Raw genomic sequence first — 26,573 nt, 5'->3', positions numbered from 1 at the left:
ACTATCATCAAAAGTATTATACTCAAACACCAATGATAGAAGTTCACGTTTGTACATCACAATGTTAACATACATTTAGTTTGCGGGGAAAAGTAAGTCTCATGTATACTCAAGGGCTGTCACATGACCTTTTGTCCCATGTATTGGGATATTAGCCCAATGATGTCTGTTTGTAATTATTTACTAATCCCCCTCCAACCAAATGTTTCAATTTTTAATTTTTCTTTTATAATTTTTTGTGGTTTGTCTTAAAGCCCTCCTCTACTGATTATAACTTGTGGTGGCAAATGAAATTAATTAAAGCACCCTATAACCAGCCAGACTTATCTATATTTCCAAGCAACAGAACCCCGACAGGCACCCGTTTCGCTGAACGCTTTGTCAAGGGGTCGAGCTGGTTCTGTCATGCTGGTGCTGTCTGAATGCAGATCATTACATCGTGCGTGCCAATGATTACAAACATGTATTCCATAAAGTGTCCCAAACAATCATTCCTCATTCAGCTATCATACTCAATGCAACAACAAAAAACTTTAAAAAAAAAACTTTTTATGGGGACCATCAGATATGGTAGCAGCTCACACCATAGGGAACACTCACTTCCTTTCTCAGTTTCACCAAGGAAAATGGTTGTGGTGCAGATCTTCATTGGATCACCCTTCAAAGTCTTTTTTTAAGAAACTATATATCTGATAATACTTTAGTATTAGTCTTAGCAAAACATGTTCTCTAATACAATTTAATAAATATCATAATGTGCATATTAACCCAGCACTTATCTTCAAAAATGGCAACAATTTCAATTCACAGGAGAACCTCCGCTGACATGGCCAGGTTTTGCAAAACTTCCTCAAGGAAGAGGCTCTCTGCAAAAATGCAAAACTATTTTCAGTATTTTTCAAGCCGATGAAACCCATATCAAGTCCACTAAATATCAAAAATATAAAGTTACACACCGCTGCATCGCATGCTCACTCCTGTCTAAAGAGAAGAAAAATGGCTGCGGCGTCTTAACGCGGACTCAAGCTTTAAATAAGCTACAGCTGACTACAAAATACATGGCTGTGATTGGTGTTACAAACTTCATAGACAACCAGAGTTAAACCAAAGACCACCACCACCAATCGATCTCCGAATTGAGACGGTCAGGATACAAAGTAGGGAATGAAAAAAATCCATCGTTGTTCCTTTTAGTTTAAAAGCTGACTAGTATTCTCACCCTCCCACCCTACTTGAATATGATCTATGATTCTCCATTTGATGTCACATAACTGATGTTTAAATTCAAGCCAATGTTGAACCAATGGTGCTGTTAAGATCTCATTTTTAATTCTCGATGTATGCTCATTAAGTCTTGCTTTTACAGGTCTACTCGAGCGTCCCACATAAATTTTCTGACAGGGACAAATTATGGCATAAACCACGTTTTTAGACAAACAGTTAGTGTCTGATCTCGAAAAAATTGGTCGCGAATCAGTTGAATATCGCCACATGGGCCCTTCAATAGTAGTGTGGCACCATTGGCAAGAACCACATTTCAGGTGTCCTAAAACAGCAGATTCAATCGCATAATCAAATCTTTTATACAACAAAAGTTCCCCCATGGTTTTGCTGCATCTATAGTCACATATAGGATGTTCAGAAAAGCAGTCGTAAACCTGCAGTGTGTGCCAATGAAGATGAATGCTTTCATTGATTTTGCCACTCAGAACCGAAAAAGGTATGACAGCGGTCAGCCTATCGTCCTCTTCTTTTGACCGATATTGAAGTAGTAGATCTCGCTGTGAGAATTTTGCTCGTAGATATGCTTTTTTAATAATTTTTCTCGGGTAGCCTCTCTCAAGAAAACGTTGCTGATCAAATCCATACTACACTGTTCCAGAAGCCAACGGCAAGGAATACCTTACTGCATTTTTCTAGTTTCCACCCTTATCATCTCAAAGCAAGTTTGCCTATAAGTCAATTTCTTAGGATTAAAGGATTTGTTCCGATGTTACATCGTTTGAAACCCAGGCTGCATTAATGACACAACGTTTTCTTGAGCGAGGCTACCCGAGAAAAATTATTTAAAAAGCATATCTACGAGCAAAATTCTCACAGCGAGATCTACTACTTCAATATCGGTCAAAAGAAGAGGATGATAGACTGACTGCTGTCATACCTTTTTCGGTTCTGAGTGGCAAAATCGATGAAAGCATTCATCTTCATTGGCGCACACTGCAGGTTTACGACTGCTTTTCTGAACATCCTATATGTGCCTATAGACGCAGCAAAACCTTGGGGGAACTTTTGTCGTATAAAAGATTTGATTATGCGACTGAATCTGCTGTTTTAGGACACCTGAAATGTGGTTCTTGCCAATGGTCCCACACTACTATTGAAGGGCCCATGTGGCGATATTCAACTGATTCGTGACCAATTTTTTCGAGATCAGACACTGTTTGTCTAAAAACGTGGTTTATGCCATAATTTGTCCCTGTCAGAAAATTTATGTGGGATGCTCGAGTAGACCTGTAAAAGCAAGACTTAATGAGCAAAAATCGAGAATTAAAAATGAGATCTTAACAGCGCCATTGGTTCAACATTGGCTTGAATTTAAACATCAGTTATGTGACATCAAATGTAGAATCATAGATCATATTCAAGTAGGGTGGGAGGGTGGGAATATTAGTCAGCTTTTAAACTATAAGGAACAACGATGGATTTTTTCACTCCGTACTTTGTATCCTGACCGTCTCAATTTGGAGATCGATTGGTGGTCCTTGGTTTAACTCTGATTGGTTGTCTATAAAGTTTGTAACACCAATCACAGCCATGTATTTTGTAGTCAGCTGTAGCTTATTTAAAGCTTGAGTCCGCGTTAAGACGCCGCGGCCATTTTTCTTCTCTTTAGACAGGCATGAGCATGCGATGCAACGGTATGTAACTTTATATTTTTGATATTTAGTGGACTTGATATGGGTTTCATCGGCTTGAAAAATACTGAAAATAGTTTTGCATTTTTGCAGAGAGCCTCTTCCTTGAGGAAGTTTTGTGGAACCTGGTCATGTCGGCGGAGGTTCTCCTGTGAATTGAAATTGTTGCCATTTTTGAAGAAAAGTGCTGGGCTAATATGCACATTATGATATTTATTAAATTGTATTAGAGAACATTTTTTGCTAAGACTAATACTAAAGTATTACGAGATATATAGTTTCTAAAAAAAAGACTTTGAAGGGTGATCCAATGAAGATCTGCACCACAACCAATTTCCTTGGTGAAACTGAGAAAGGAACTGAGTGTTCCCTATGGTGTGAGCTGCTACCATATCTGATGGTCCCCATAAAAAGTTAACATTTTTTTTGTTGTTGTTGCATTGAGTATGATAGCTGGATGAGAAATGATAGTTTGGGACACTTTATGGAAAACATGTAGTATTTAGTCCATATATATATATATATATATATATATATATATATATATATATATATATACACGACAGTCTATTTATTAGATTTAATGATTACAAACAGACATCATTGAGCTAATATGGGACAAAAAGTTGTGTGACAGCCCTTGAGTATATATGAGATTTATTTTCCCTTCAAACTAAATGTATGTTAACATTGTGATGTACAAACGTAAACTTCTGACTATCATTGGTGTTTGAGTAAGCAGTGGATTTTCCCAAGTGCATCTTAATAATGGCTTATGGACTTTTTTTTTTTTAAGGAAATAAGCCAAACCTTTTTTTAAACCCCGCCAAGCTAACTGCTTTTACAACGTTCTCTGGCAACGAATTCCAGAGTTTAATTACACATTGAGTAATATTTTCTGTGGTTTGTTATTTACTACTTATTAGCTTCATTGCTTGTCCCCTAGTCCCTAACCACCTTCCCCATTCATGTTACCTACACTGACTACAGAGTTTGTAACCTCTAGATTGTAAGCTACCTACACTGACTACATAGTTTGTAACCTTTAGATTGTAAGCTCTCTTGAGTAGGGACTATCCTTCCCCATGTTAAACTTGTACAGCGCTGCGTAACCCTGGCAGCGCTATAGAAATCCTAAGTAGTAGTAGTAGGAAAGAGTAAAGAAATAGTTCACGTCTACCCATTCTACTCCACTCAGTATTTTATAAACCTCCATCATATCTCCCCAGCCTCCAGGCAGAAAAGCCCTAGCCTTTTCAGCCTTTCCTCATTTTTTAAAGGATAGATTTTAAAATATATTTAACAGTACTGAACTTATTTTTCTAAAAAAAAATCTTTACATTAAGAACTTATATTTTTTAGATACCTACCTTCTTGGATGAAGAACAAAATCCTTAAATGTGTATGGTCTCTCCATTCTTGGGTTTTCTGTCTGGAATGAAAATTTATTTTTCAACACAAATATGGTTAATTACTGCCTAAAAACCTCTATATAAAAATGTGATATATACAGCTCATTTTTAAAGTTAATTGCTTACTGTATTATATATTCATCATACTTTACCTTTTGTTATTTGTAATGGCAGATAAATACAATGACTAATACACAGTAAAATTAATTTTCTCTATTATACAGTATATCCACACTATCTGAAATATAATCTATTTACTGTATCATCCTCAGTGAAGTCCTGGACTGCCAATTCCATATATAGACAGTTTAAGTATTTTGAATATATGCAACTTCTGAATGAGGTAAAATCAATGGTTCTTAAACTAGTCCTTTTGAATCAAAGTCAGTCTTTAATCCTCAAAAGATACATTTCTAAGCACTGCTTCACTGTATACAAATATCTTCTACATATTCATGGGAGTTATTCTGGAAATAGAAAAACTCAGAAGCAGCAGAAAAAGTACATGCACCTCAAACGCTAAAAAGTCAATCCTGCTTGGATTCACTTATTATTACATTTGTACCCCGCGCTTTCCCACATAATGCAGGCTCAATGTGGCTTACATAGTAATTTGAAATACAAATACTTAGAACCCCTTTTACCAAGCTGCGGCAAAAGGGGCCAGTGCTGCTTGTTGGCACGTGTTTTACATGCGTGCCATGGCCCCATTTTAGCGCAGCTGGTAAAAGGGAAGTCTCGCCTTCCTGCAAGAAATGACTGTATGGCAAGGAAAGCACTTGTCGTGCAGTCATTTCAGAGGGGCTCTCTTATTGCCACCCATTGAGCTGGTGGTAAGGGCTTCCACGTTAACCCAGTGGTAATTACCACTGGGTACACTCCGGCACTACAAAAATAAATTTTTGTAGTACCAGAAATGACAGCTCGCTAGGGGTGAAAAGTACCACCAGGCTGCAGTAGCTTAGTAAAAGGAGCTCTTAGTGCTGCAAATTTTGACCCAACATTAACAAACAGAAGATAAATTAAGACAATGGACTTCAGTGCTAAATGCTCCACACAGAAAACAAGTTCCAACCTGGGGATAGAGAAATGTAATCATTAACTTTCCTATAACATCCACGACAAATATACAGTGGAGAAAAAAAGCTTTCCAGGAAAAACATAAAAGAACCAAAAAAAACAAATCTTCACTTTCAAAAATACAAAAGTAATGTTTCAGCACTATGGGCCCCTTTTACCAAGCTGAGGTAAAAGGGCTGTGCAGTAGAATCAGTGCATGGATTCACTGTGTGCCGAGGCCCCCTTTTACTGAAGCGGGTAAAAGACCTTTTTTTAAAGGGAAATGGCCCTGTGGTAAGTGAACCACTTGTTGCACAGTCATTTCCTGGGGAGCCCTTAGTGCCACCCATTTAGGAAGTAATAAGGGCTCCTGTGCTGCCCAATTACCACCGGATAAGCCCCCAGAGCTAAAAAATAAAAATGCATTTTCTAGTGCTGGAATTGGTGCGTAGTAGAGGTCGGGACTACTGCCGGGCTTCTATGGTAGCCCGGCAGGTGGCTCGATTTGCTGTTCGCGATAGCCCTACAACCCTTTAGTAAAAGGGCCCCCCTAAGTGAACTACTATCAAGTCCCACACAATTCTACATAATCTTAATACATTATAGCAAATGTCTTTCATGAGTCCCAAAACTACAACAAACCATTTGTCCAAATAACCAGATAATCACTTATCTGAATTCAACTCCATAATGCATCAGAGTCTCACACCCAACAAGGGCCCCTTGTTTTGTCAATACTGTGTCAGAGGTTCTTCCAAACATCACTCTAGACCAATACTGCATCAACCAGGGAGTCCAATAAATATCAAATACTGTCATTTTTATCAGCCAAATCACTGAACTCGCACTGTATTTTGTTAATATCAGAACTTTCCATTCATATGTGTTTAAACCAAAAGGTTTCAGTGTATTCAACTTGAAAATCTACGCTGCTTACACCCTTGCATCATCATAATGTATGTCATGCAAAACCCGATAACCATATTACACAAATTGTCAAAATTGTGATGGAAGATCTGGCAATCCTAGACTAAAGGCTCTTCTAATTTACCAAGAGTTGCCGGTGCCGATGTTCTATCATCAGAGTCCTAAACCGACAAGAAGTTTGCCCTACATTTAATAAAGAACAAGGATATAGTACTAAATAAATCACTTGGGTGGATGTACAAATAGTTGAGTGTTTCAACTGGAAAGGGAACCTGAAAGTTGCTGACATTGTGGTCACTGTTCTATTTGTACAATTACAACAGAAGGGATGTCAAATTCAGGACCATAAGATGGGTCAAATTGTCCATTTGAAACACTCAACTACTTGTAAACCCACCTAAATGATTTATTTAATCTGAGGTCCTTGGGACAAACCTTTCGTTTATTTAGGATTCAGATGATAAAACATTGACACTTAATTTGTGGTGGATTACAAGAACATTTAGTCCAGCATTGCCAGACCTATAATCACCAATTCTAAAATTTGTGTTGTATGGATATTAATAGGGTTTTTCCTGACATATACCATGATGATGCAAGAAGGAAATTTCAAAGGCATGAGCTACAGTGGATTTTTTAAAAATTTAATACTAGTAAAAGAGGCCCGTTTCTGTGTGAAATAAAACGGGAACTAGCAAGGTTGTCCTCGGAGTTCCCCCTCCCCCCCCCGGGCCGCCCCCTCCCTTTCGAGTTCCAGGGACGGCCGCGCTGTGGTAAAAGAAAGCACACTTTTTAAACCTACCTGTTTGCCAACGTGCGTCATGACGTTTCAGCAGCCACAGAGCTGTGCCCGCCCCTTTGTTCTGGGAATAGCTTACTGCCGCAGCATCTGCCGCCTCATCCGGCAGAGGGATACGCGACGCTTGCATCCGGCCCTCCGCACATTCGCTGATTGACTGTTGGCTGCTGTGCAGCTGCGCATGTGAAAAGAGCCTCGGGGCCAAGAGCGTTCTCCAGAAACGTAAACTGTGTCTCGTCTGTTGCTTTCAGTGTTCCCGAAGAGTCACGGCATCTCGAGCTTCTTTTCACCTTTCCCCCCACTCTTTCAGCAGTCTTGTTAGCCCAGTGAAGTAGTTCCGGGAGGGAGGGTGGCTGGAAACATTTTTTGTCCCCTGAAATCTGGCAACATGACGCTTCTTAAGGGAAAGTTTGGCATTTTGTGACGGACGGAGTTGGCTGCGGGGGAGGAAATGGGAATGAAGGGATCGGTGGGGACAGCGCTTGGCCGATGTTTGTTCGCGAAGGCGGGGGGGGGGGAGGCCTTGCTACTGCTTTTTTTTTTTTTTAAGCTCTTCGGCCCTCTCACTTCCCACTGGTCCGCAATCTGATGTCATCGCCAGGGTGGACCAATGGGAAGTGTGTTACAAACCCAGGCATCCAGACGGAGGTGCAAATTATTATATAGGATATATGAATTTAAAATATTACACATTACCAAAACACAAGTCAGGCATTAAAAGAAATAATCAAAAGAAAAAAATGCTTTGCAATAGTATCAAACATTCACCCACAAATGATAATGATCTAAGAGAAAGGAAAAATAATTCAACAGAGGTAAAGAGAAAGCAGTGGATGTTTAAGTTGAATACACCGGAAACCTTTTGGTTTAAACACACATTATGAATGGAATACTTTCTATTGATAGCACCCATTGTTTACTATATCAGATTCCTGTGGCAAGTTCTGATGTTTATATTTTGTTTGTTTTAGAATCAGAGTCCAGTAACTTGCTGATTTGAATTACAGTATCTAATGTTTAATGGACTCCCTGGCTGCCAGAATATTAGTCAAAAGGATCGTCTGGAAGAACTCCTGAGGAAGCACTGGTGAAACAGGCCTTAAGCATGCATTTCAAAATAGAATTCAGATAAGTAACCTTCCGGTTATTTGGACAAATGATTTGTTGTAATTTTTGGGACTACATTAAGATTATGAGGAACTGTAGTGGACTTGAAAATGATTCACGTGGAGGGGCATAATCGAAAGGGATGCCCAAGTTTTGCTGAGGACGTCCTCGCAAAACATCTCGATGGAGGGGCGGGGAAACCCATATTATCGAAACAAGATGGATGCCCATCTTTCGTTTCGATAATACGGTCGGGGACGCCCAAATCTTGAAATTTAGGTTGTCCTTAGAGATGGTCGTCCCTAGACTTGGTCATTTCTGATTTTCGGCGATAATGGAAACCAAGGACGCCCATGACCAAATGCAAGCCCTTTGGTCGTGGGAGGAGCCATCATTCATAGTGCCCTGGTCCCCTGACATGCCAGGAAACCAACCAGGCACCCTAGGGGGCACTGTAGTGGACTTCAGAAATTGCTCCCAGGTACCTTGCTCCCTTACCTTGTGTGCTGAGCCCCCAACCCCCCCCAAACCCACTACCTACAATTGTACACCACTACCATAGCCCTTACGGGTGAAGAAGGGCACCTAGATGTAGGTACAGTGGGTTTGTGGTGGGTTTTGGAGGGCTCACATTTACCACAACAAGCGTAACAGGTAGGGAGGGATGGGCCTGGGTCCGCCTGCCTGAAGTGCACTGCATCCACTAAAACTGCTCGAGGGACCTGCGTACTGCTGTGATAGACCTGAGTATGACATATGGAAACAGGAGAGGTTCCGTGGGATTGGAGAACGGCGGATGTGGTCCCTCTTCACAAAAGTGGTGATAGGGAAGAAGCTGGGAACTACAGGCCGGTAAGCCTCACTTCAATTATTGGAAAAGTAATGGAAGCGATGCTGAAGGAAAGGATAGTGAATATCCTGGAAGCCAATAAGCTGCAAGATCCGAGACAACATGGTTTTACCAAAGGGAAATCGTGCCAAACGAATCTCATTGAATTCTTTGACTGGGTGACTGGAGAATTAAATCAGGGATGTGATATAGACGTAATCTACCTAGATTTCAGCAAGTCTTTTGACACGGTTCCCCACAGGAGGCTCTTGAACAAACTAGACGGGCTGAAGATAGGACCCAAAGTGGTGAACTGGATTAGGAACTGGTTGACGGACAGACACCAGAGGGTGGTGGTAAATGGAATTCGCTCGGAGGAGGGAAAGGTGAGTAGTGGAGTGCCTCAGAGATTGATGCTGGGACCGATTCTGTTCAATATATTTGTGAGTGACATTGCTGAAGGGTTAGAAGGTAAAGTTTGCCTTGTTGCGGATGATACTAAGATTTGTAACAGAGTGGACACCCGGGAGGGAGTGGAAAACATGAAAAAGGATCTGCGGAAGCTAGAAGAATAGTCTAAGGTTTGGCAATTAAAATTCAATGCGAAGAAATGCAAAGTGATGCACTTAGGGAGTAGAAATCCACAGGAGACGTATGTGTTAGGCGGAGAGAGTCTGATATGTACGGACGGGGAAAGGGATCTTGGGGTGATAGTATCTGAGGATCTGAAGGCGACGAAACAGTGTGACAAGGCGGTGGCCGTAAGTAGAAGGTTAATAGGCTGTATAAAGAGGGGAGTGACCAGCAGAAGAAAAGAGGTTTTAATGCCCCTGTATAAGTCGTTGATGAGGCCCCACCTGGAGTATTGTGTTCAGTTCTGGAGGCCGTATCTTGCTAAGAATGTAAAAAGAATTGAAATGGTGCAAAGAAAAGCTACGAGAATGGTACGGGATTTGCGTTACAAGAAGTATGAGGAGAGACTTGCTGACCTGAACATGTATACCCTGGAGGAAAGGAGAAACAGGGGTGATATGATACAGACGTGCAAATATCTGAAAGGTATTAATCTGCAAACGAACTTTTTCCGGAGATGGGAAGGCGGTAGAACTAGAGGGCACGATATGAGATTGAAGGGGGGCAGACTCAAGAAAAACGTCAGGAAGTATTTTTTCACGGAGAGAGTGGTGGATGCTTGGAATGAATGCTCTCCCACGGGAGGTGGTGGAGAGGAAAACGGTAACGGAATTCAAACATGCGTGGGATAAACATAAAGGAATCCTGTTCCGAGGGAATGGATCCTCAGAAGCTTAGCTGAGATCAGGTGGCAGAGCTGGTGGTGAGAGGCGGGGCAGGTGGTTGGGAGGCGAGGATATTGTTGGGCAGACTTATACGGTCTGTCCCAGAGCCGGTGATTGGGAGGCAGAGATAGTGCTGGGCAGACTTATATGGTCTGTGCCCTGAAAATGACAGATACAAATCAAGGTAAGGTATACACAAAAAGTAGCACATATGAGTTTATCTTGTTGGGCAGACTGGATGGACCATGCAGGTCTTTTTCTGCTGTCATCTACTATGTTATTTGAGGCTGGCATAGAGGCTGGCACAAAATATTTTTGAAGATTTGTTTTGAGGGTGGGAGGGGGTTAGTGACCACTGGGGGAGTAAGGGGAAGTCATCCCCCGATTCTCTCCGATGGTAATCTGGTCAGTTCGGGCACCTTTTTGTGACATGGTCGTAAGAAAAACAGGACCAGGTAAAGTTGTCCAAATGTTCATCGGGGACGCCCTTTTTTTCCCATTGTGGGTCGAGGATGCCAATGTATTAGGCACGCCCAAGTCCCGCCTTTGCTACGCCTCTGACGCCTCCAGGAACTTTGGTCGTCCCCACGACGGAAGCAGTCGGGGACGCCGAAAATTAGCTTTCGATTACACCGATTTGGGCAACCTTGTGACAAGGACGCCCATCTTCCGATTTGTGTCGGAAGATGGGCATCTTTCTCTTTTGAAAGTAAGTCTGTTAGGGGTCCTTTTACTAAGCTGCAGTAAAAAAGTGACCTTATCGCACCCTTACGCAGATTTTCTCCCACACAATAAGGTCGTTTTTACTGCAGCGATAAAAACGTCTTTTCCCTATTTTTTGTATTAATAGTCATTTTGTCAAATAACCAGATGCGCACTCACCGCCACCCATTTTGTCGGCAGTAATAGCTCACATGGTATCCATGTTAGTGTGAGGTAATGTAGCTGTGCTAACTGGTTAGCGTACGAACACTCATTCTCTCCACTGAAAAAGAATAGTTTTTAGTATGTGGTTACTAAGCTGCCAAATGTATGCATGCTAAAGTGCACCTTAGAAGCCTTAATTTTGTATTTTTTGAGTGTTTTTTTTTAACGCTCCACTGTATATTTGTTATGAACATTATAGGAAAGCTGGAACTATGATTAAAATAATGTAGCCCCCAGGCTGGTACTTGTTTCCTGTAGGGAGCATTTTAGCACTGAGGTCTGTTTTCTTCATGGTCTGTGTTTATGTTAATGTTGGGTCAAAGTTTGCAACATTAAGTGAATCCAAACAAAAATGATTATTCTGAAAACTGAGCCAGCTGGGTGATAGCAAGGAGTAACTTGTACTGAAATCTAAAAATTTAACAGCGCACTGGAACATAAGCATTAAGATATAATCCAAGTTAATACATACTGGCAACTGATGAAGAGGAACATCCACTTGACCAAGGAAATCATCTCTTGTCTATGAGAAAAAAATTAGATAAATGATTGTGTACCTACATTTTATTATAGTTCAGTTTTAAATTTCACATCAAAATTAGAAAAAAAAAATCAGCAGTTTAATCCTTTTCTAATGAAGTTTTTTGTTTTCGTATATTTGGATTTATTTACTGCCTTCATGAAGGAATCCATTCAAGGCGGTGTACAGCAAGAATAAGTCAAACATAAGCAATAAACTATTACAGCAGTAAAAATATTCAAACAACAACAATACAATGTATAGCATAGTGGCTTAGATTCTATATATTACATTAAAAATTCAGTTAAGCGTATTCTTTAAAGTATGCCCTAATTTAGGTGTACTTTATAGAATAAGCCTAAATTTCCACATGGTTTATAGAATACGCCAAGCACCGATCCATGCGACTAAATTTAGTCACTGTCAATTACTCCAAGCACTGATCCATGTGACTAAATTTAGTCACGGTCAATTATGCCAAGTAAAACCGGGTAAATCCAGATGCCTAAATTAGGTATTCTATAACATGCAAATTTTTTAGATACGCCCATGATCTGCCCAGTCCATGCCCCCCTTTCAACTATGCGACTTAGAATTTACACGCAGCATGCTACAGAATATGCTTAGCAAGTAGTGAATGCAAATGCTAATTAATATGCTGATAATTGGTTAACATCTAATTATCAGTGCTGATTAGTTTAACCAATTAGCCTCTGCACATTGTTATGGAAAACGCTTCGATATCCATGTAGAAATCTCTGCGCGATATATAGAATCCTGGGGAGTATGCTACATTACAATGTGAAGACATTAAAACATTTATTAGACAGCACAGATAAAACAGAGTAACAGGAGAAAGAAAATAAGGGGACTAATGTAAAGAAAGTTGCATGTGAGGTCAGAATGCTGCTTGAAAATTATCTTAGATAGGGTAGGAGTGGCTATACATGTCCTGCTACAGTAGAGTGGAGGAGTGGCCTAATGGTTAGTGCAGTGGACTTTGATGCCAGCATCCTGGGTTTGATTACCATTGCATCTCCGTGTGACCCTGGGCAAGTCATTTAACCCTCCATTGCCTCAGGTACAAAAACCAAGATTGTGAGCCTTCTAGGGACAGAGATAGTACCTGCATATAATTTGATTGTAAGCCACATTGAACCTGAACTCTGTTTGGGAAAATGCAGGATACAAATGTCATAAAAAAAAGATAGTATGTGCAGCCAGTGTCACTCCTTGTGTGTGTGTGAATAGCAAGTTAGTTACTTCTTCCATTAAAGCCCTGGTTGAAGAGCCAAGTTGAAACGCAAAGTATATCAGTGCATGGAAAAGTTGAACTTCCTAGGTCACACAACAAAATGACGAAAATAGCATTTCAGTATCCTATTTCATAGGTTTCCAGCATGCAGTACGTGAATCCCAAGGGTTATGCAAGCCCCTGGCAAGTCAGAAAAAAAAATTGGCCAATTCAAGTGCTGGTTTTCTGCTACTGCTGGTTGCACCCTGTTCCTCCATCCTACAGTCTGTTATTACTCCACTCTCCCACGGCCTTCCCAGGTTGGTGGCAGAAACAATGTGAAGACATACAAACATCTCCCTGCATATGCTGCTGCTGCTATCTCTGCCAGTCTCCCCCCACCCCATATGTAACTTCTTGTCAGAGGGGTATGGCTAGTAGAGCTGGCAGCAGCATACAAGAAGAAATGGTTCTGTATGTCTTCAGGTTGATACTGCTGCTGGTTTGCCACTGACTTGGGAAGGCTGCTTAGAAAGGGGGAGGGGGAAGACAGAAGACATGGCTGCATGTCGAGAGGAGACACAGATATGCTTAACCCAGAGGTGAGGGACAGGAAGAGAGAAAAGCTGGATCATGGGAGATGGAGGGAAGAGAAGTGCAGAGATTCTAGACCTATGGAGGGAGGGAGAGATGCTGGATTGGGGGGGGGGGGGCGGAGAGATGGAGAAATGTTAGACTATATGGGGGATAGGAAGAGGATAGGAAATATGCTGGACCATGTTCAGTGGCAGCAAAGAGAGAAGGGAGATGTTGGGCATAGGGAAAAACAAGGACAGAGAAAGGGGAGATGCTGAACATGAGGGATGATAGGGACACAGAAAAGGAGAGATACTGAATATAGGGAAAGAAAGGGATCCGGAGAAAGGAGATGGATGATGGACATGGAGAGAAGAAAAAATATCAAATGGACAGGAGACCCTGGCATGAGAGTTTGAAGACACAGGAAAGCAGAAACCAGATACAAGGACCAACATGATTAGAAAAAATAAAATGACCAGACAATAAAGGCAGAAAAGTAATTTCATTTTCTACTTTGTGATTAGAATGTGTTAGCTTTTGGAATGTACATTTGCCAGAGATAATCACAGCTTGGGGGTACTCGGCTGAAATTTGTTCAGCTTGGGGGTATTTGGCTTGAGAAACACTGTTCTAGTCAACTGAAAAGCAATTGGCTGAAATGCTCCCAAGGCTGTATAAAAATGAATTACAACACTAACAGAAAGAAAATCATTTACTGAAGATACTGCCTCCATTATTTAAATATCTTCCAGGTGATAAGAACCATCCTTACTCCTGGGGAAAATTTGTGCAAAACCTTTACAGATTCTGCATACTTTATTCATTCACTAGCAGTTGAGCCCGTAAAAACGGGCTGGTATTGGGGTTTTCCTTCCTTCCCCCCCCCTCCCCGCGAGGTCGCCACCGCTACCGTTCCCCCCCCCCCCCCGAGTCGCTGCCATCCCTCCACCCGGCCTGGGCCCTCTCTCTCTCCGCTACTAAACTTACACATCCATTCGCCGGAACGCAGCACGCACATCAGCTGAGCTGCCGTCGGCCCTTCCTTCTCTGCCTGTGTCCCGCCCTCCTGTGATGTAACGTCAGCGAGGGCGGGACACAGGCAGGGAAGGAAGGCCGATGGCAGCTCAGCTGATGTGCATGCTGCGTTCCGGCGAATGGATGTGTAAGTTTAGTAGCGGAGAGAGGGCCCGGGCCGGGTGTGTGTGTGTGTGTGGGGGGGGGGGGGGGGGGGGGGGGGTAACGGTAGCGGTGACCTCGGGTGGGCGGGTGCGGTATCAACCTCGGCGGTGCAGTTTCCCTCTCTGTCCCGCCCTCGTCATCACGTATTGACGCGGGGGCGGGACAGAGAGGGAAGTCTCTACTGCACATTTGCGAGTGAGTCGGTCACTCGCCGTTTATATGTTTGATAGCACATAATAATGCTGAGTGATAACTGGTCTAAGATACAACACAGAAACATTACTCAATGATGCAGGAGGTTCTAAATATTTTCTGCAGTATTCTCCCATCCTAAGTCCTGGCCTTTCTTCTTACTTGATTCACCCTGTTTCTTTCCCACACCCCAGACTCTATCCTCCCCAGCACTCCCAACCCCCAGCTCAACACCTCCCCTAACTTTCTCTGTTTCTATCCCCTGAGGGTTGACCCCCCCCCCCCCTTTCCCAGGCTTTTGCTGTCTATCCTCCTCCCCACTATTCTCTCACCCCTCCCTCAGCTTTCTCTGTTGACCTAGCTCAACCAAAGAACCTGCTGGGAACAGAAGCAGCTCATATACATCAATGAGGAAAAAGAAGTTAAGATCCATAAAGTCTTGAAATTTAAATACCTAACCACGGACACCAAAAAATAAATAACAAAATTTAAGAACATGAAAACTTCACAGTATCAATGGGATAAAAAAAAACTCTGGGAAAGTTAGACATCTGGTGCTATATTCCCCCTCAGATGAACAAAGTAAAACTAAAGAGGCAATCAGTATGGTGTTGTTCAAAGGCTCTTCCCTCCACAGCGCTCCAGACATTCCTTAGACAACCCACTTGACCCAGGTTATGGGGTCTATGTATGCATGCCCATTGGAGCTTTCCTATCTTTTGACAAAACATGTCTTCAAGAGCTATTTCTTGTACACCTTCCAAGCTGGAGCTTCATACCCCCAAATCTCTCTACCTCCAACCCTGATAGCCCCCACCGTCGCTGGCTTTCTCTACCAACCGAGGCTCACACTATCTGCACCCAAATTCTCTCTCTCACCCAGCAAAACTAATTTGCTCTCTCATACACTTTGCCAGACTCTACCCCACCACTGCTTCCTCCTTCCAGTTGCACAGGATACAGGTTCAGGCTGCTGTTTTACTGCCTGTGCAGCTGATCCTGCCTCAGTAGCCTCATTCCATTATTTCTTCCAGTTGCATGGTGCCCAGTGTTGACTCTATTGCTTCTGCCTTGCTGTTAGCACTTCTGGCTTTTGGTTCCCACACTGAATTCCATAGAGCAAATGTAAAATTCAGCATAGGAGGGAAATTGTCTACTCAAGTTCTGCACTGTGAAGCTGTGCAGAATCTCCCCACTTCCTCTAACCTATCACTAAGGCAAGCAAAAGTGGTGAGAGCAACAGAATGGGGGTGAAGTGATGAGTGCCACTGGGAATGGAACATGCAGTTATTTCAAATGTATCTAACCTCTAGAAACAAACATTTAAATAATTATTTCCTTTAGGGCTGCACAGTGCTATTTAATACTACCTTCCATTAGGGAAGTATTTTAGTCTAGGCTCAGTGATTTCCAAACCTGGTCCTGGATAGGACTGCCACATGTTCGGTTTTACCCAGACACGTCCTCTTTTTCAGGACACTATAGGACATCTGGGCATATTTTTCCAGCCTGCCCGTTTGTCCAGGTTTGTGGACAAACAGGCAAGCTGGAAAAGTAAAGATACATACCTGTAGCAGGTATTCTCCAAGGACAGCAGGCTGATTGTTCTCACATGTGGGTTGACGTCTGCGTCGGCACGGGAATCAGCAATTTTGCAAGCAAAATATATAAAAAAGTTTTGTCAGAGTCTTCTGGTGCACGTGCAGCACGCACCATGCATGCACGGCCATCTTCCCGCCCGTCGCATGAGCGTTCCCGCTTAGTTTAATCAAAAAGCAAATAAACAACAACTTCAAAGGGGAGGTGGGTGGGTTTGTGAGAACAATCAGCCTGCTGTCCTCGGAGAGTATCTGCTACAGGTATGTATCTTTGCTTGTTCTCACATGTGGGGTATCCCTAGCAACCAGGCTCACTCAAAACAATTAACATTGGTCAATTGGGCCTCGCAACGGCGAGGACATAACATAGATTGACCTGAAACCATAAACAACTAACTGAGAGTGCAGCCTGGAACAGAACAAAAATGGATCTGGGCGGGGGGGGGGGGGGGGGGGGGTGGAGTTGGATTCTAAACCCCGAACAGATTCTGCAGCACCGACTGCCCAAACAGACTGTTGCGTCGGGTATCCTGCTGAAGGCAGTAGTAAGATGTGAATGTGTGGACTGATGACCACGTTGCAGCCTTGCAATCTCTTCAGTGGAGACCGACTTTAAGTGAGCCACTAACGCAGCCATGGCTCTAACATTGTGAACTGTGTCGTGACCCTCCAGAGTCAGCCCACCTTGGGCGTAAGTGAAGGAAAATGCAATCTGCTAGCCAATTGGAGACTGTGCGTTTTCCCGAAGGCAACTCCCCTCCTGTGGGATAAAAAGAAACAAACAACTGGGCGGACTGTCTAAAGGGCTTTCTCCGCTCCACGTAAAAGGCCAATGCTCTCTTGCAGTCCAAGGTGTGCAAACTGCTTTCGCCAGGGCGGGTATAATGACACGGAAAGAAAGTTGGCAAGACAACTGACTGGTTCAGATGGATCTCTGACACCAGCTTAGGCTGGAACTTAGGGTGCATGCAGAGGACTACTCTGTTGTGATGGAAATTGATATAAAGGTGCATGATATAAAGGCCTGAAGCTCACTGACTCTACGAGCTGAAGTAACAGCCACCAAGAATGACCTTCCAGGTCAAGTACTTCAGATGGCAGGAATTCAGTGGATCAAAAGGAGCTTTGATCAGCTGGGTGAGAACGACGTTGAGATCCCTTGACACTGGTGGAGGTTTGCCAGGGGGCTTTGAGAAAAGCAAACCTCTCATGAAGCGAACGACTAAAGGCTGTCCAGAGATAAGCTTACCCTCTACACGGCTAAGATAAGCACTAATTGCACTAAGGTGAACTCTTACGAAGTTGGTCTTGAGACCAGACTCTGACAAGTGTAGAATGTATTCAAGCAGGGTCTGTGCAGGGACAAGAAAGAGGATCTAGGGCCTTGCTGTCACACCAGATGGCAAACCTCCTCCATTTGAAAGAGTAACACCTCTTCGTGGAATCTTTTCTGGAAGCAAGCAAGACTCGGGAGACACCCTCTGAAAGACCCAAGGAGGCGAATTCTAAGCTCTCAACATCCAGGCCGTGAGAGCCAGAGACTGGAGGTTGGGATGTAGAAGCTACCCCTTGTTCTGAGTGATGAAGGTTGGAAAACAGTCCAATCTCCACGGTTCTTCGAAGGACAACTCCAGAAGAAAATGGAACCAAATCTGACGTGGCCAGAAGGGTGCAATCAGGATCGTGGTTCCGCAGTCTTGCTTGAGTTTCAGCAAAGTCTTCACTACTAGAGGAATGGGAGGATACGCATACAGAAAGCCTGTCCCCCAATGCAGGAGAAAGGCATCTGACGATAGTCTGTTGTGGGCCTGAAGCCTGGAACAGAACTGAGGGGCCTTGTGATTGATCTGAGTGGCAAAACGATCCACCGAAGGGGGGGCCCCACGCTCGGAAGATCTTGCAGACTACGCCCATGTTCAGTGACCACTCGTGAGGTTGCAATATCCTGCTCAACCTGTCGGCCAGACTGTTGTTTAGGCCTGCCAGATAAGTGGCTTGGAGGAACATGCTGTGACGGCGAGCCCAAAGCCACATCTGGATGACTTCCTGACACAGAGGGCGAGATCCGGTGCCCCCTGCTTGTTGGTGTAATAAATGGCAACCTGATCATCTGTCTGAATTAAAATGATTTGGTTGGATAGCAGATCTCTGAAAGCCTTTAGAGCATTCCAGATCGCTCTTTCCAGGCGGTTGATCTGCAGACCTCTTTCCTGAAAGGACCAGGCTCCCTGAGTGTGAAGCCCATCTATATGAGCTCCCCACCCCAGGAGAGATGCATCCATCGTCAGCACTTTTCGTGGCTGAGGAACTTGGAATGGTCGTCCCATGGTCAAATTGGATTGAATCATCCACCAGTGGAGAGAATTCCGAAAGCCGGTGGACAGTTGGATGACAGCCTCTAGATCCCCCACAGCTTGAAACCACTGGGAAGCTAAGGTCCACTGAGCTGATATCATATGTAGACGTGCCATGGGTGTGACATGAACTGTGGAGGCCATGTGCCCCAGAAGTCTCAACATCTGATGAGCCGTGAACTGGTGAGATGCTCGAACCATGGACACCAGGGACAGAATATAAGCCCAAGATGTCTGAGAGTTCAACAGGGCTCCAATGAATTCCAATGCTTAGACTGGGGTGAGATGGGACTTGGGATAATTTATGATGTACCCCAGTAGCTCTAGCACCCGAACAGTCATTTGCATGGGCTCCAGAGCACCCGCCTTTGAGGTGCCCTTCACCAGCCAAATCGTCGAGATAAGGAAACACATGCACTCCTAGTCTGCGTAGCGATGCTGCGACTACAGCTAGGCATTTGGTAAACACTCTGGGCGCAGACGCCAGGCCAAAAGGCAGTACATGGCACTGAAAGTGCTGTGTTCCCAACCGAAATCGAAGACACTTCCTGTGAGCTGGAAGTATCGAGATATGGGTGTAAGCATCCTTTAAGTCCAGAGAGCATAGCCAATCGTTTTCCTGAATCATGGGAAGAAAGGTGCCGAGGGAAACCATCCTCAACTTTTCCCGGACAAGAAATTTGTTCAGGGGGGTCCAAGATGGCTGCCGATTAAGACAGACGCGTTTGAATGCTCCTCTACGTTTGCCTTAAATTTTTTTTTCCCTTTACCATGCCGAAGAGGAGAGGAAGAGCTGCTGCGGCCTCCCAGCAGCAAAGAACTCCAACCTCAACGGGATTGATTACTCAGTATATGCAGAGAGCAGCAAGCTCGATGATTCTGTCGGAGAGAGACCTGCAAAATCAAATCCGCGATTGGAGATAGCGGACGGAGTAATGGGCTTGAAACCACTCTGAGTCCCGACTGCAGAGAACCGCCTCCTCAACCGGTGTTTTGCAGCTCACCGATGTCGGCCCCAGTGGACCCGAATGCCAAAGTGTTAGCGGGATCCTTAGGGTGGGAGGCTATTCCACCAAAATAGACTGTATTAGCTGCACATGCCATATTGAGATCTACTGAGGAAAGACAGGGTGTAATTGAGACGGAGACATCTCAACAAAAGGGTGAGCCTGCAGATATTTTATTTACTCTTTTTCAAAGAAAACCTGTGGATGTTACCTTGGACAGTCTCTGGATGTTGATAGTAGAGTTGGGCAAGGCGATATGCCCCCAAATAAAGCAAATGAAAGAAGATATAATTGTGGTTGAAGGGAAAGTGAGAGAAATGGACACCGAAATAAAATCATTGGTAACACAGGTAAATAAGGTGGAAAAAGAACTTCAACAGGCACAATTAGTACAAACTACGATGATTAAGGACTTAGTGAACCTGAGAAGGAAGTCAGAGTTTTTGGAAAATGCTTCACGAGGCAATAACTTGCGTTTTATAAATTTTCCTTTTCATCCTATGATTTCCCCAAGGGAAATGTTGAAGATTTATTATAAAGAAATCTTTGAAATAACTGAAGACCGTATTCCTCCAGTGTCACAGGCCTTTTACATTCCCTTAAAGAGGGAGAAAAATTCTCAAGCTCAAGTGAATAATCAGGTGTTAGATGTGTCGGCTATTTTGGAAACATCTGATTCGGAACAAGTTATACCATTCACTTTATTGGTAACGTCTCTTAGTACGAATATTTCCAGACCTGGCACGAGAGACACAAAAACGTAGACAGAAATTTTTACAACTGAAACAGGAAACTTTGCAACTTGGAGCAACTTTCTATTTAAAGTATCCTTGCAAGTGCTTGGTCTTGTATCAAAATGAAAAATATGTTTATTTTGAGCCTTCTCAATTATCCTCTTTTATTACACCAAAAAAGGTTTCTCAAGAAGTTGTTGTATCTAGCTTGTAAATGCTTCTGTCTTGATCTAAGTTTTTCAAAATATTTTCCTTTGTGTTCTCCTTAGTTGGATCATTGGACTCCAATTTTTGTGGACTTTTATGATGTTAATGAGGAATTTATTACCTATAAGTGAATATTTTTTTTGTGATATTATAGGCATTTGCATTATTTTCTTATCAAGTGTTGAAACTTGTAATGTATATATATAAATAAATAAATAAAAAGAAATTTGTTCAGGGCCCTTAAGTCTAGGATGGGACGCATCCCCCCTGTTTTCTTTTGCACAAGGAAGTACCTGGAATAGAATCCCAGCCCTTCTTCCCCTGGTGGAACATGTTCGACTGCTTGGGCCTTCAGAAGGGCAGAGAGTTCCTCTGCAAGTACCTGTTTGTGCTGGGAACTGTAAGAATGAGCTCCCGGTGGACAATTTAGAGGTTTGGATTCCAGATTGAGGGTGTATCCTAACTGGACTATTTGAAGAACCCACAGGTCGGAGGTTATGAGAGGCCAACTTTGGTGAAAAAATATTAACCACCCCCTAACTGGCAAGTCATCCCGCACGGACACTTTTACTGAGGCTATGCTAAACTGGAGCCAGTCAAAAGCAAGTCCCTTGCTTTTGCTGGGGAGCCGCAGAGGCCTTAGATGCACGCTGTTGACAAGAATGAGGGCGCTGGGAGTGAGCCTAGACAGGCTGCCGAGAAGCAGGAGTGTACCTAAGCCTAGCATAGGAATAGGGAGCACTCCTCTTCCCTTCTAAAAAACCTCCTAGATGAGGAGGTAGTAGCAGAAGACGCCCGGCGGGAGAGAGAATCCATAGCATGATTGTGCTTCTTGAGCTGGTCAACCAGATCCTCTACTTTCTCACCAAAAGGGTTATCCCCCCGGCAAGGAACATCCGCCATCCGCTGCTGGACCGAATGATTCAGGTCAGGGACACACAGCCATGAGAGTCTGCGCATCACTATACCTTGGGCAACAATCCTGGATGTTACATCAAAAGTGTCGAACGTACCCCTGGTCAGGAATTTTCAACATGCCTTCTGCTGCCTGACCACCTGGCAAAAGGGCTCGGCCTGCTCCGGAGGGAGCGCATCAATCAAGCTAGACAGTTGCCTCACCGAGGTCCGTAAGTGGATGCTCATGAAGAGCTGGTATATCTGGATTTTGGCAGCGAGCATAGCAGCCTGATACGCCTTCCTCCCAAAAGAGTCCAAGGTTCTAGATTCTCTGCCTGGGGGGCACCCTCCATCCTGTGCACCCACATAGGTCAGGCAAATGCCTGCTGCCATTCCCCTCACCCTGGTGCTCCAAACACTGGCGGGCCGCGGCAGAGGCAACACTGAAGGAGAGGCAGGACCTGGCAGAAGAAAAGCCCAGCCAGACATCCTTCAGCACTGCCTCTGCCATGACCTGCCGGCATTCGGAGGACTGGGAATTAAGGCAGGCAGATGTCAGATTCATGAAGGTGTACAGGGGGGAGATGTCAGACCCGACATGGGGGGAGGGGCTCCAATTTCAGGCAGCCCTGGGCATTTTGCTGGGCTCACTCAACAGCAGCCATACCCCTGCTACAAAAGTTTCCTATGCACCTTCCTGCAGACCTCCACCTATTCCCATGCCATGCACACACACACACACACACATTCCCCATTTCTTCCAGTCCCCCCTCCATCCAACTTATTTCCAGACTTCCTCCTTGATCACACATGGCCCACATTTTTTTCAGCCCCCCCCACCCCCCATTCCCTGCATACTCATCGATCCAGCATGGTAAGAGAAGCTGCTGCACATCCACGCATTGGGCCGCTTCCTGCTCCTCAACCAACATGGGCCCAACTGTTACTTTGACCCTTGCAGGCCTCCATACAGCTGCATAGCTTAAAGGAACAGCCAGGCAGCAGAGGAGAAAGCAGTGCAACCTGCAGCTATGCAGCTCCTCCCTCTTGCTACGCTGGAGAGGTGAGTAAGTAGAGAGGGAGGCAGGCAGGCAGGTGGCAAGCAGACTGCACAATAGGCAGAATTCTGCTCAAATCCTTTCACTGCGCAGTAGCGCAGAACTCCTCCATGAATAAATTAGGAAAAATACCACAGTAACCGTAAGGCCCATGGCAAGCCCTACCCACTCCTATTTATCCTGTTTGTCTGTCCTGATTAGATTGTAAACTCTGTCAAACAGGGACAGTCTCTTCATGTTCAAGTGTACAGTGTTGCGTTGTCTAATAGCGCTATATAAATGATACGTAGTAGTATGTCTAATACTGAATATAAATGATTAGTAGTAGATGCCAATCTAATCATAATTTGTGACATTATATCCCACATTATCCCAAACAAATTTGAGTTCAATGTGGCTTGACAGTTACACAGTTTTATTTATGTTAATACTAGCCGTTAAGCCCGTTAAAACGGGCGAGATTTGTGTTTTGCAAAATGTAATAATTCTCACCTCCATCCATCTATCTATGTCCAGCAAACCTCCTCTCTCCCCTGCTCTCCCCTCCCCCGATCCATGTCCAGCAACCCTGCTCTCTCCCCTGCCCTCCCCCCCATGTCCAGCAGCCCTCCTGTATCCCCTGGCCTCCCCCCGTCCACCAACCATCCTCTCTCCCCTGCCCTCCCCCATATCCAGCAACCCTCCTCTTTCCCTTGGCCTCCTCCCACCCTGCTCTCTCCCCTGCCCTCTCCCTATGTCCAGCAACCCTCCTCTCTGCCCTGCTCTCTCCACATGTCCAGCAACCCTCCTCTCTCCCCCCTGCCCTCCCCCCAGATCGCTCTGCTGCTGCCTGCAACGCTTCCACATGGAGGTGAGAGGCGCTCTCATGTCAGTGCAGGGGGCCCGGCACGGAGGGGGAGGAAGTGGCGGCGGCGACGATGTCGGGGATGGGGGGGGGGGGGTAGAGGTTGGTGTGCCGGCGATGTTCCTTCGTCTCCAGGCTCCAGCAGCAGCGTCCATTTCCCTCTCTGTTCCGCCCTCTGACGTCATCACATCTTGACGCGAGGGCGGGACAGAGAGGAAAGTCTCTACTGAGCATTTGCGGGTGAGTCGGTCACTTGTCATTTATATGTTTGATTATTTATTGGTTTAATTTTTTAAACAAAAGTACACTTGTATTCAGAAACATAGCTAGGTAATTAACATCATATGTTCTCAATAAAATCAAATTTTAGGAAAAAAAAGGAAAATTCAAAAATAAATGTAGTAATATGAGAACTTAACAGTTACTACTACTACTACTACTATTTAGCATTTCTATAGCGCTACAAGGCATACGCAGCGCTGCACAAACATAGAAGAAAGACAGTCCCTGCTCAAAGAGCTTACAATCTAATAGACAAAAAATAAATAAAGTAAGCAAATCAAATCAATTAATGTGAACGGGAAGGAAGAGAGGAGGGTAGGTGGAGGCGAGTGGTTACAAGTGGTTACTAGTCAAAAGCAATGTTAAAGAGGTGGGCTTTCAGTCTAGATTTAAAGGTGGCCAAGGATGGGGCAAGACGTAGGGGCTCAGGAAGTTTATTCCAGGCGTAGGGTGCAGCGAGACAGAAGGCGCGAAGTCTGGAGTTGGCAGTAGTGGAGAAGGGAACAGATAAGAAGGATTTATCCATGGAGCGGAGTGCACGGGAAGGGGTGTAGGGAAGGACGAGTGTGGAGAGATACTGGGGAGCAGCAGAGTGAATACATTTATAGGTTAGTAGAAGAAGTTTGAACAGGATGCGAAAACGGATAGGGAGCCAGTGAAGGGTCTTGAGGAGAGGGGTAGTATGAGTAAAGCGACCCTGGCGGAAGATGAGACGGGCAGCAGAGTTTTGAACCGACTGGAGAGGGGAGAGGTGACTAATTGGGAGGCCAGCAAGAAGCAGATTGCAGTAGTCTAAACGAGAGGTGACAAGGGTGTGGATGAGGGTTTTGGTAGAGTGCTCGGAAAGAAAGGGGCGGATTTTACGGATGTTGTAAAGAAAGAAACGACAGGTCTGGCGGTCTGCTGGATATGAGCAGAGAAGGAGAGAGAAGAGTCAAAGATGACCCCAAGGTTTCGAGCTGAGGAGACAGGGAGAATGAGAGAGCCATCAACAGAAATAGAAAACGGGGGGAGCGGGGAGGTGGGTTTGGGGGGGAAAATGAGAAGCTCGGTTTTGGTCATATTTAATTTCAGGTGGCGTTGAGACATCCAGACAGCAATGTCAGACAAGCACGCTGAAACTTTGGTTTGGATGCAAGGTGAGATATCAGGGGTAGAAAGGTAGATTTGGGAGTCATCAGCATAGAGATGGTAGGAAAAGCCATGGGAGGAGATTAATGAACCAAGGGAAGAAGTGTCATTTATATGTTTGATTATTTATTGGTTTAATTTTTTAAACAAAAGTACACTTGTATTCAGAAACATAGCTAGGTAATTAACATCATATGTTCTCAATAAAATCAAATTTTAGGAAAAAAAAGGAAAATTCAAAAATAAATGTAGTAATATGAGAACTTAACAGTTCAATTAAGTAACATGTTACACTTTCTTCGACCTCAATCCTGAGGGGGAGTTATGAATTAGAGAAGATTACATATAAAGAACAGTATTTTAACAAAAGCTGACAGTCCTCCAACTATTTCCTTTTATGTTGTTTCAATTGTTTCAACTCTAGAAACGATTTCAGCTGATCCGGAGAGTAAAAAATATATTTTGTTAAACCCAACTTGACTACACATTTGCAAGGATAGGCTAGGAAAAAAGTCACCAACTTCTATTGTCTTTTGTTTCATAGCAAGAAAAGACTTCCTTTTCAGTTGGGTCTGTTTGGTTACATCAGGATAAATCCATACTTTAGCCCCACCAAAATGAATATTAGCATTCCTAAAGTAAAGTCTTAACACTGTATTGAGGTCCTGCTCAAAAAACAAAAGAAACAATTAATGGGTGCAGTGGGTTTCTGGTGAATTTTGGAGGGCTCACAGTTTCCACCACAAGTATAACAGGTGGGGGGAGGTATGGGCCTGCATCCACCTGTCTGCAGTGCACTGCACCTACCACTACACTATTCCAGGGACCTGAATGCTCAAATGGACCTGGCTATAACACTTGAGGCTGTCATAGAGGCTGGCGAATACTATTTTTATACACATTTTTTAGAGGTGGGAGGGGGTCATCCCTGATTCTCTCCAGTGGCCATCTGGTCATTTAGGGCTCCTTTTTGTTCCCTAATCGTAATAAAGGTAGGTGTAGACCTCTAGACCAAAACAAAGTTTTCGCCCTATACGGTTTCATTTTGTTCCATTATGGCTGTAAAACATCCAAGGGTTAGACACACCATAAATCCACCCTAATCCTGCCTTTGAAACACTCAAGACCTCTTGTGATCTGGATGCATTGCAGATGAATTGCATAAACGTCTGCAAAACAGGTTTTGAAAATACCGATTTGGATGTTTTGAGAATAAATCCATCCAAATGGTGCTTTTTATGATACTTTTTGGATGTTTTTCTTTGTTGAAAATGAGCCTCATAGTGACATACAATTAAAATAATGATTTCTTGCTGAGATAAAAAAAATCTGTCTTTCAGACACAACTTGTGGAGAGCAGCACATGAAATCAAAATGTACATCACATACTATCCAACTTCTCCTCTGAACCTATTTCAGAAAGCTTTACCTCGCAACTTGAAATTGCCTCAATAAAACGCCACAGCCCCACATTATGCGATTAC

The 26,573-nt window shown here is 43.9% G+C and overlaps 1 protein-coding gene across 7 annotated transcripts in view; it reads right to left on the bottom strand.

Annotated features, from left to right (window-relative positions):
* The window catches only part of NEDD4 (NEDD4 E3 ubiquitin protein ligase), a 578,822-nt gene that overhangs the window by 310,439 nt on the left and 241,810 nt on the right, over positions 1 to 26,573 (bottom strand). For 5 of the 7 annotated variants that reach the window (XM_030189078.1, XM_030189079.1, XM_030189080.1 and 2 more), the window contains 2 exons: positions 11,746 to 11,796; positions 4,286 to 4,347 (listed from right to left, as the gene is read on the bottom strand). The exons of 1 other annotated variant lie outside the window; for it this stretch is intronic. In XM_030189078.1, coding sequence (XP_030044938.1) covers positions 4,286 to 4,347; positions 11,746 to 11,796 — 113 coding nt within the window. The remainder of the gene's footprint in view (positions 1 to 4,285; positions 4,348 to 11,745; positions 11,797 to 26,573) is intronic. One more of the 7 variants, XM_030189061.1, reaches the window with a different exon arrangement.

Source organism: Microcaecilia unicolor, chromosome 1 (genome assembly GCF_901765095.1).
Source record: "Microcaecilia unicolor chromosome 1, aMicUni1.1, whole genome shotgun sequence".
Classification (NCBI taxonomy): Eukaryota; Metazoa; Chordata; class Amphibia; order Gymnophiona; family Siphonopidae; genus Microcaecilia; species Microcaecilia unicolor.
The sequence above is the reverse complement of the archived record's forward strand: the minus strand, read 5'-3'. Positions and strand labels throughout refer to the sequence as shown.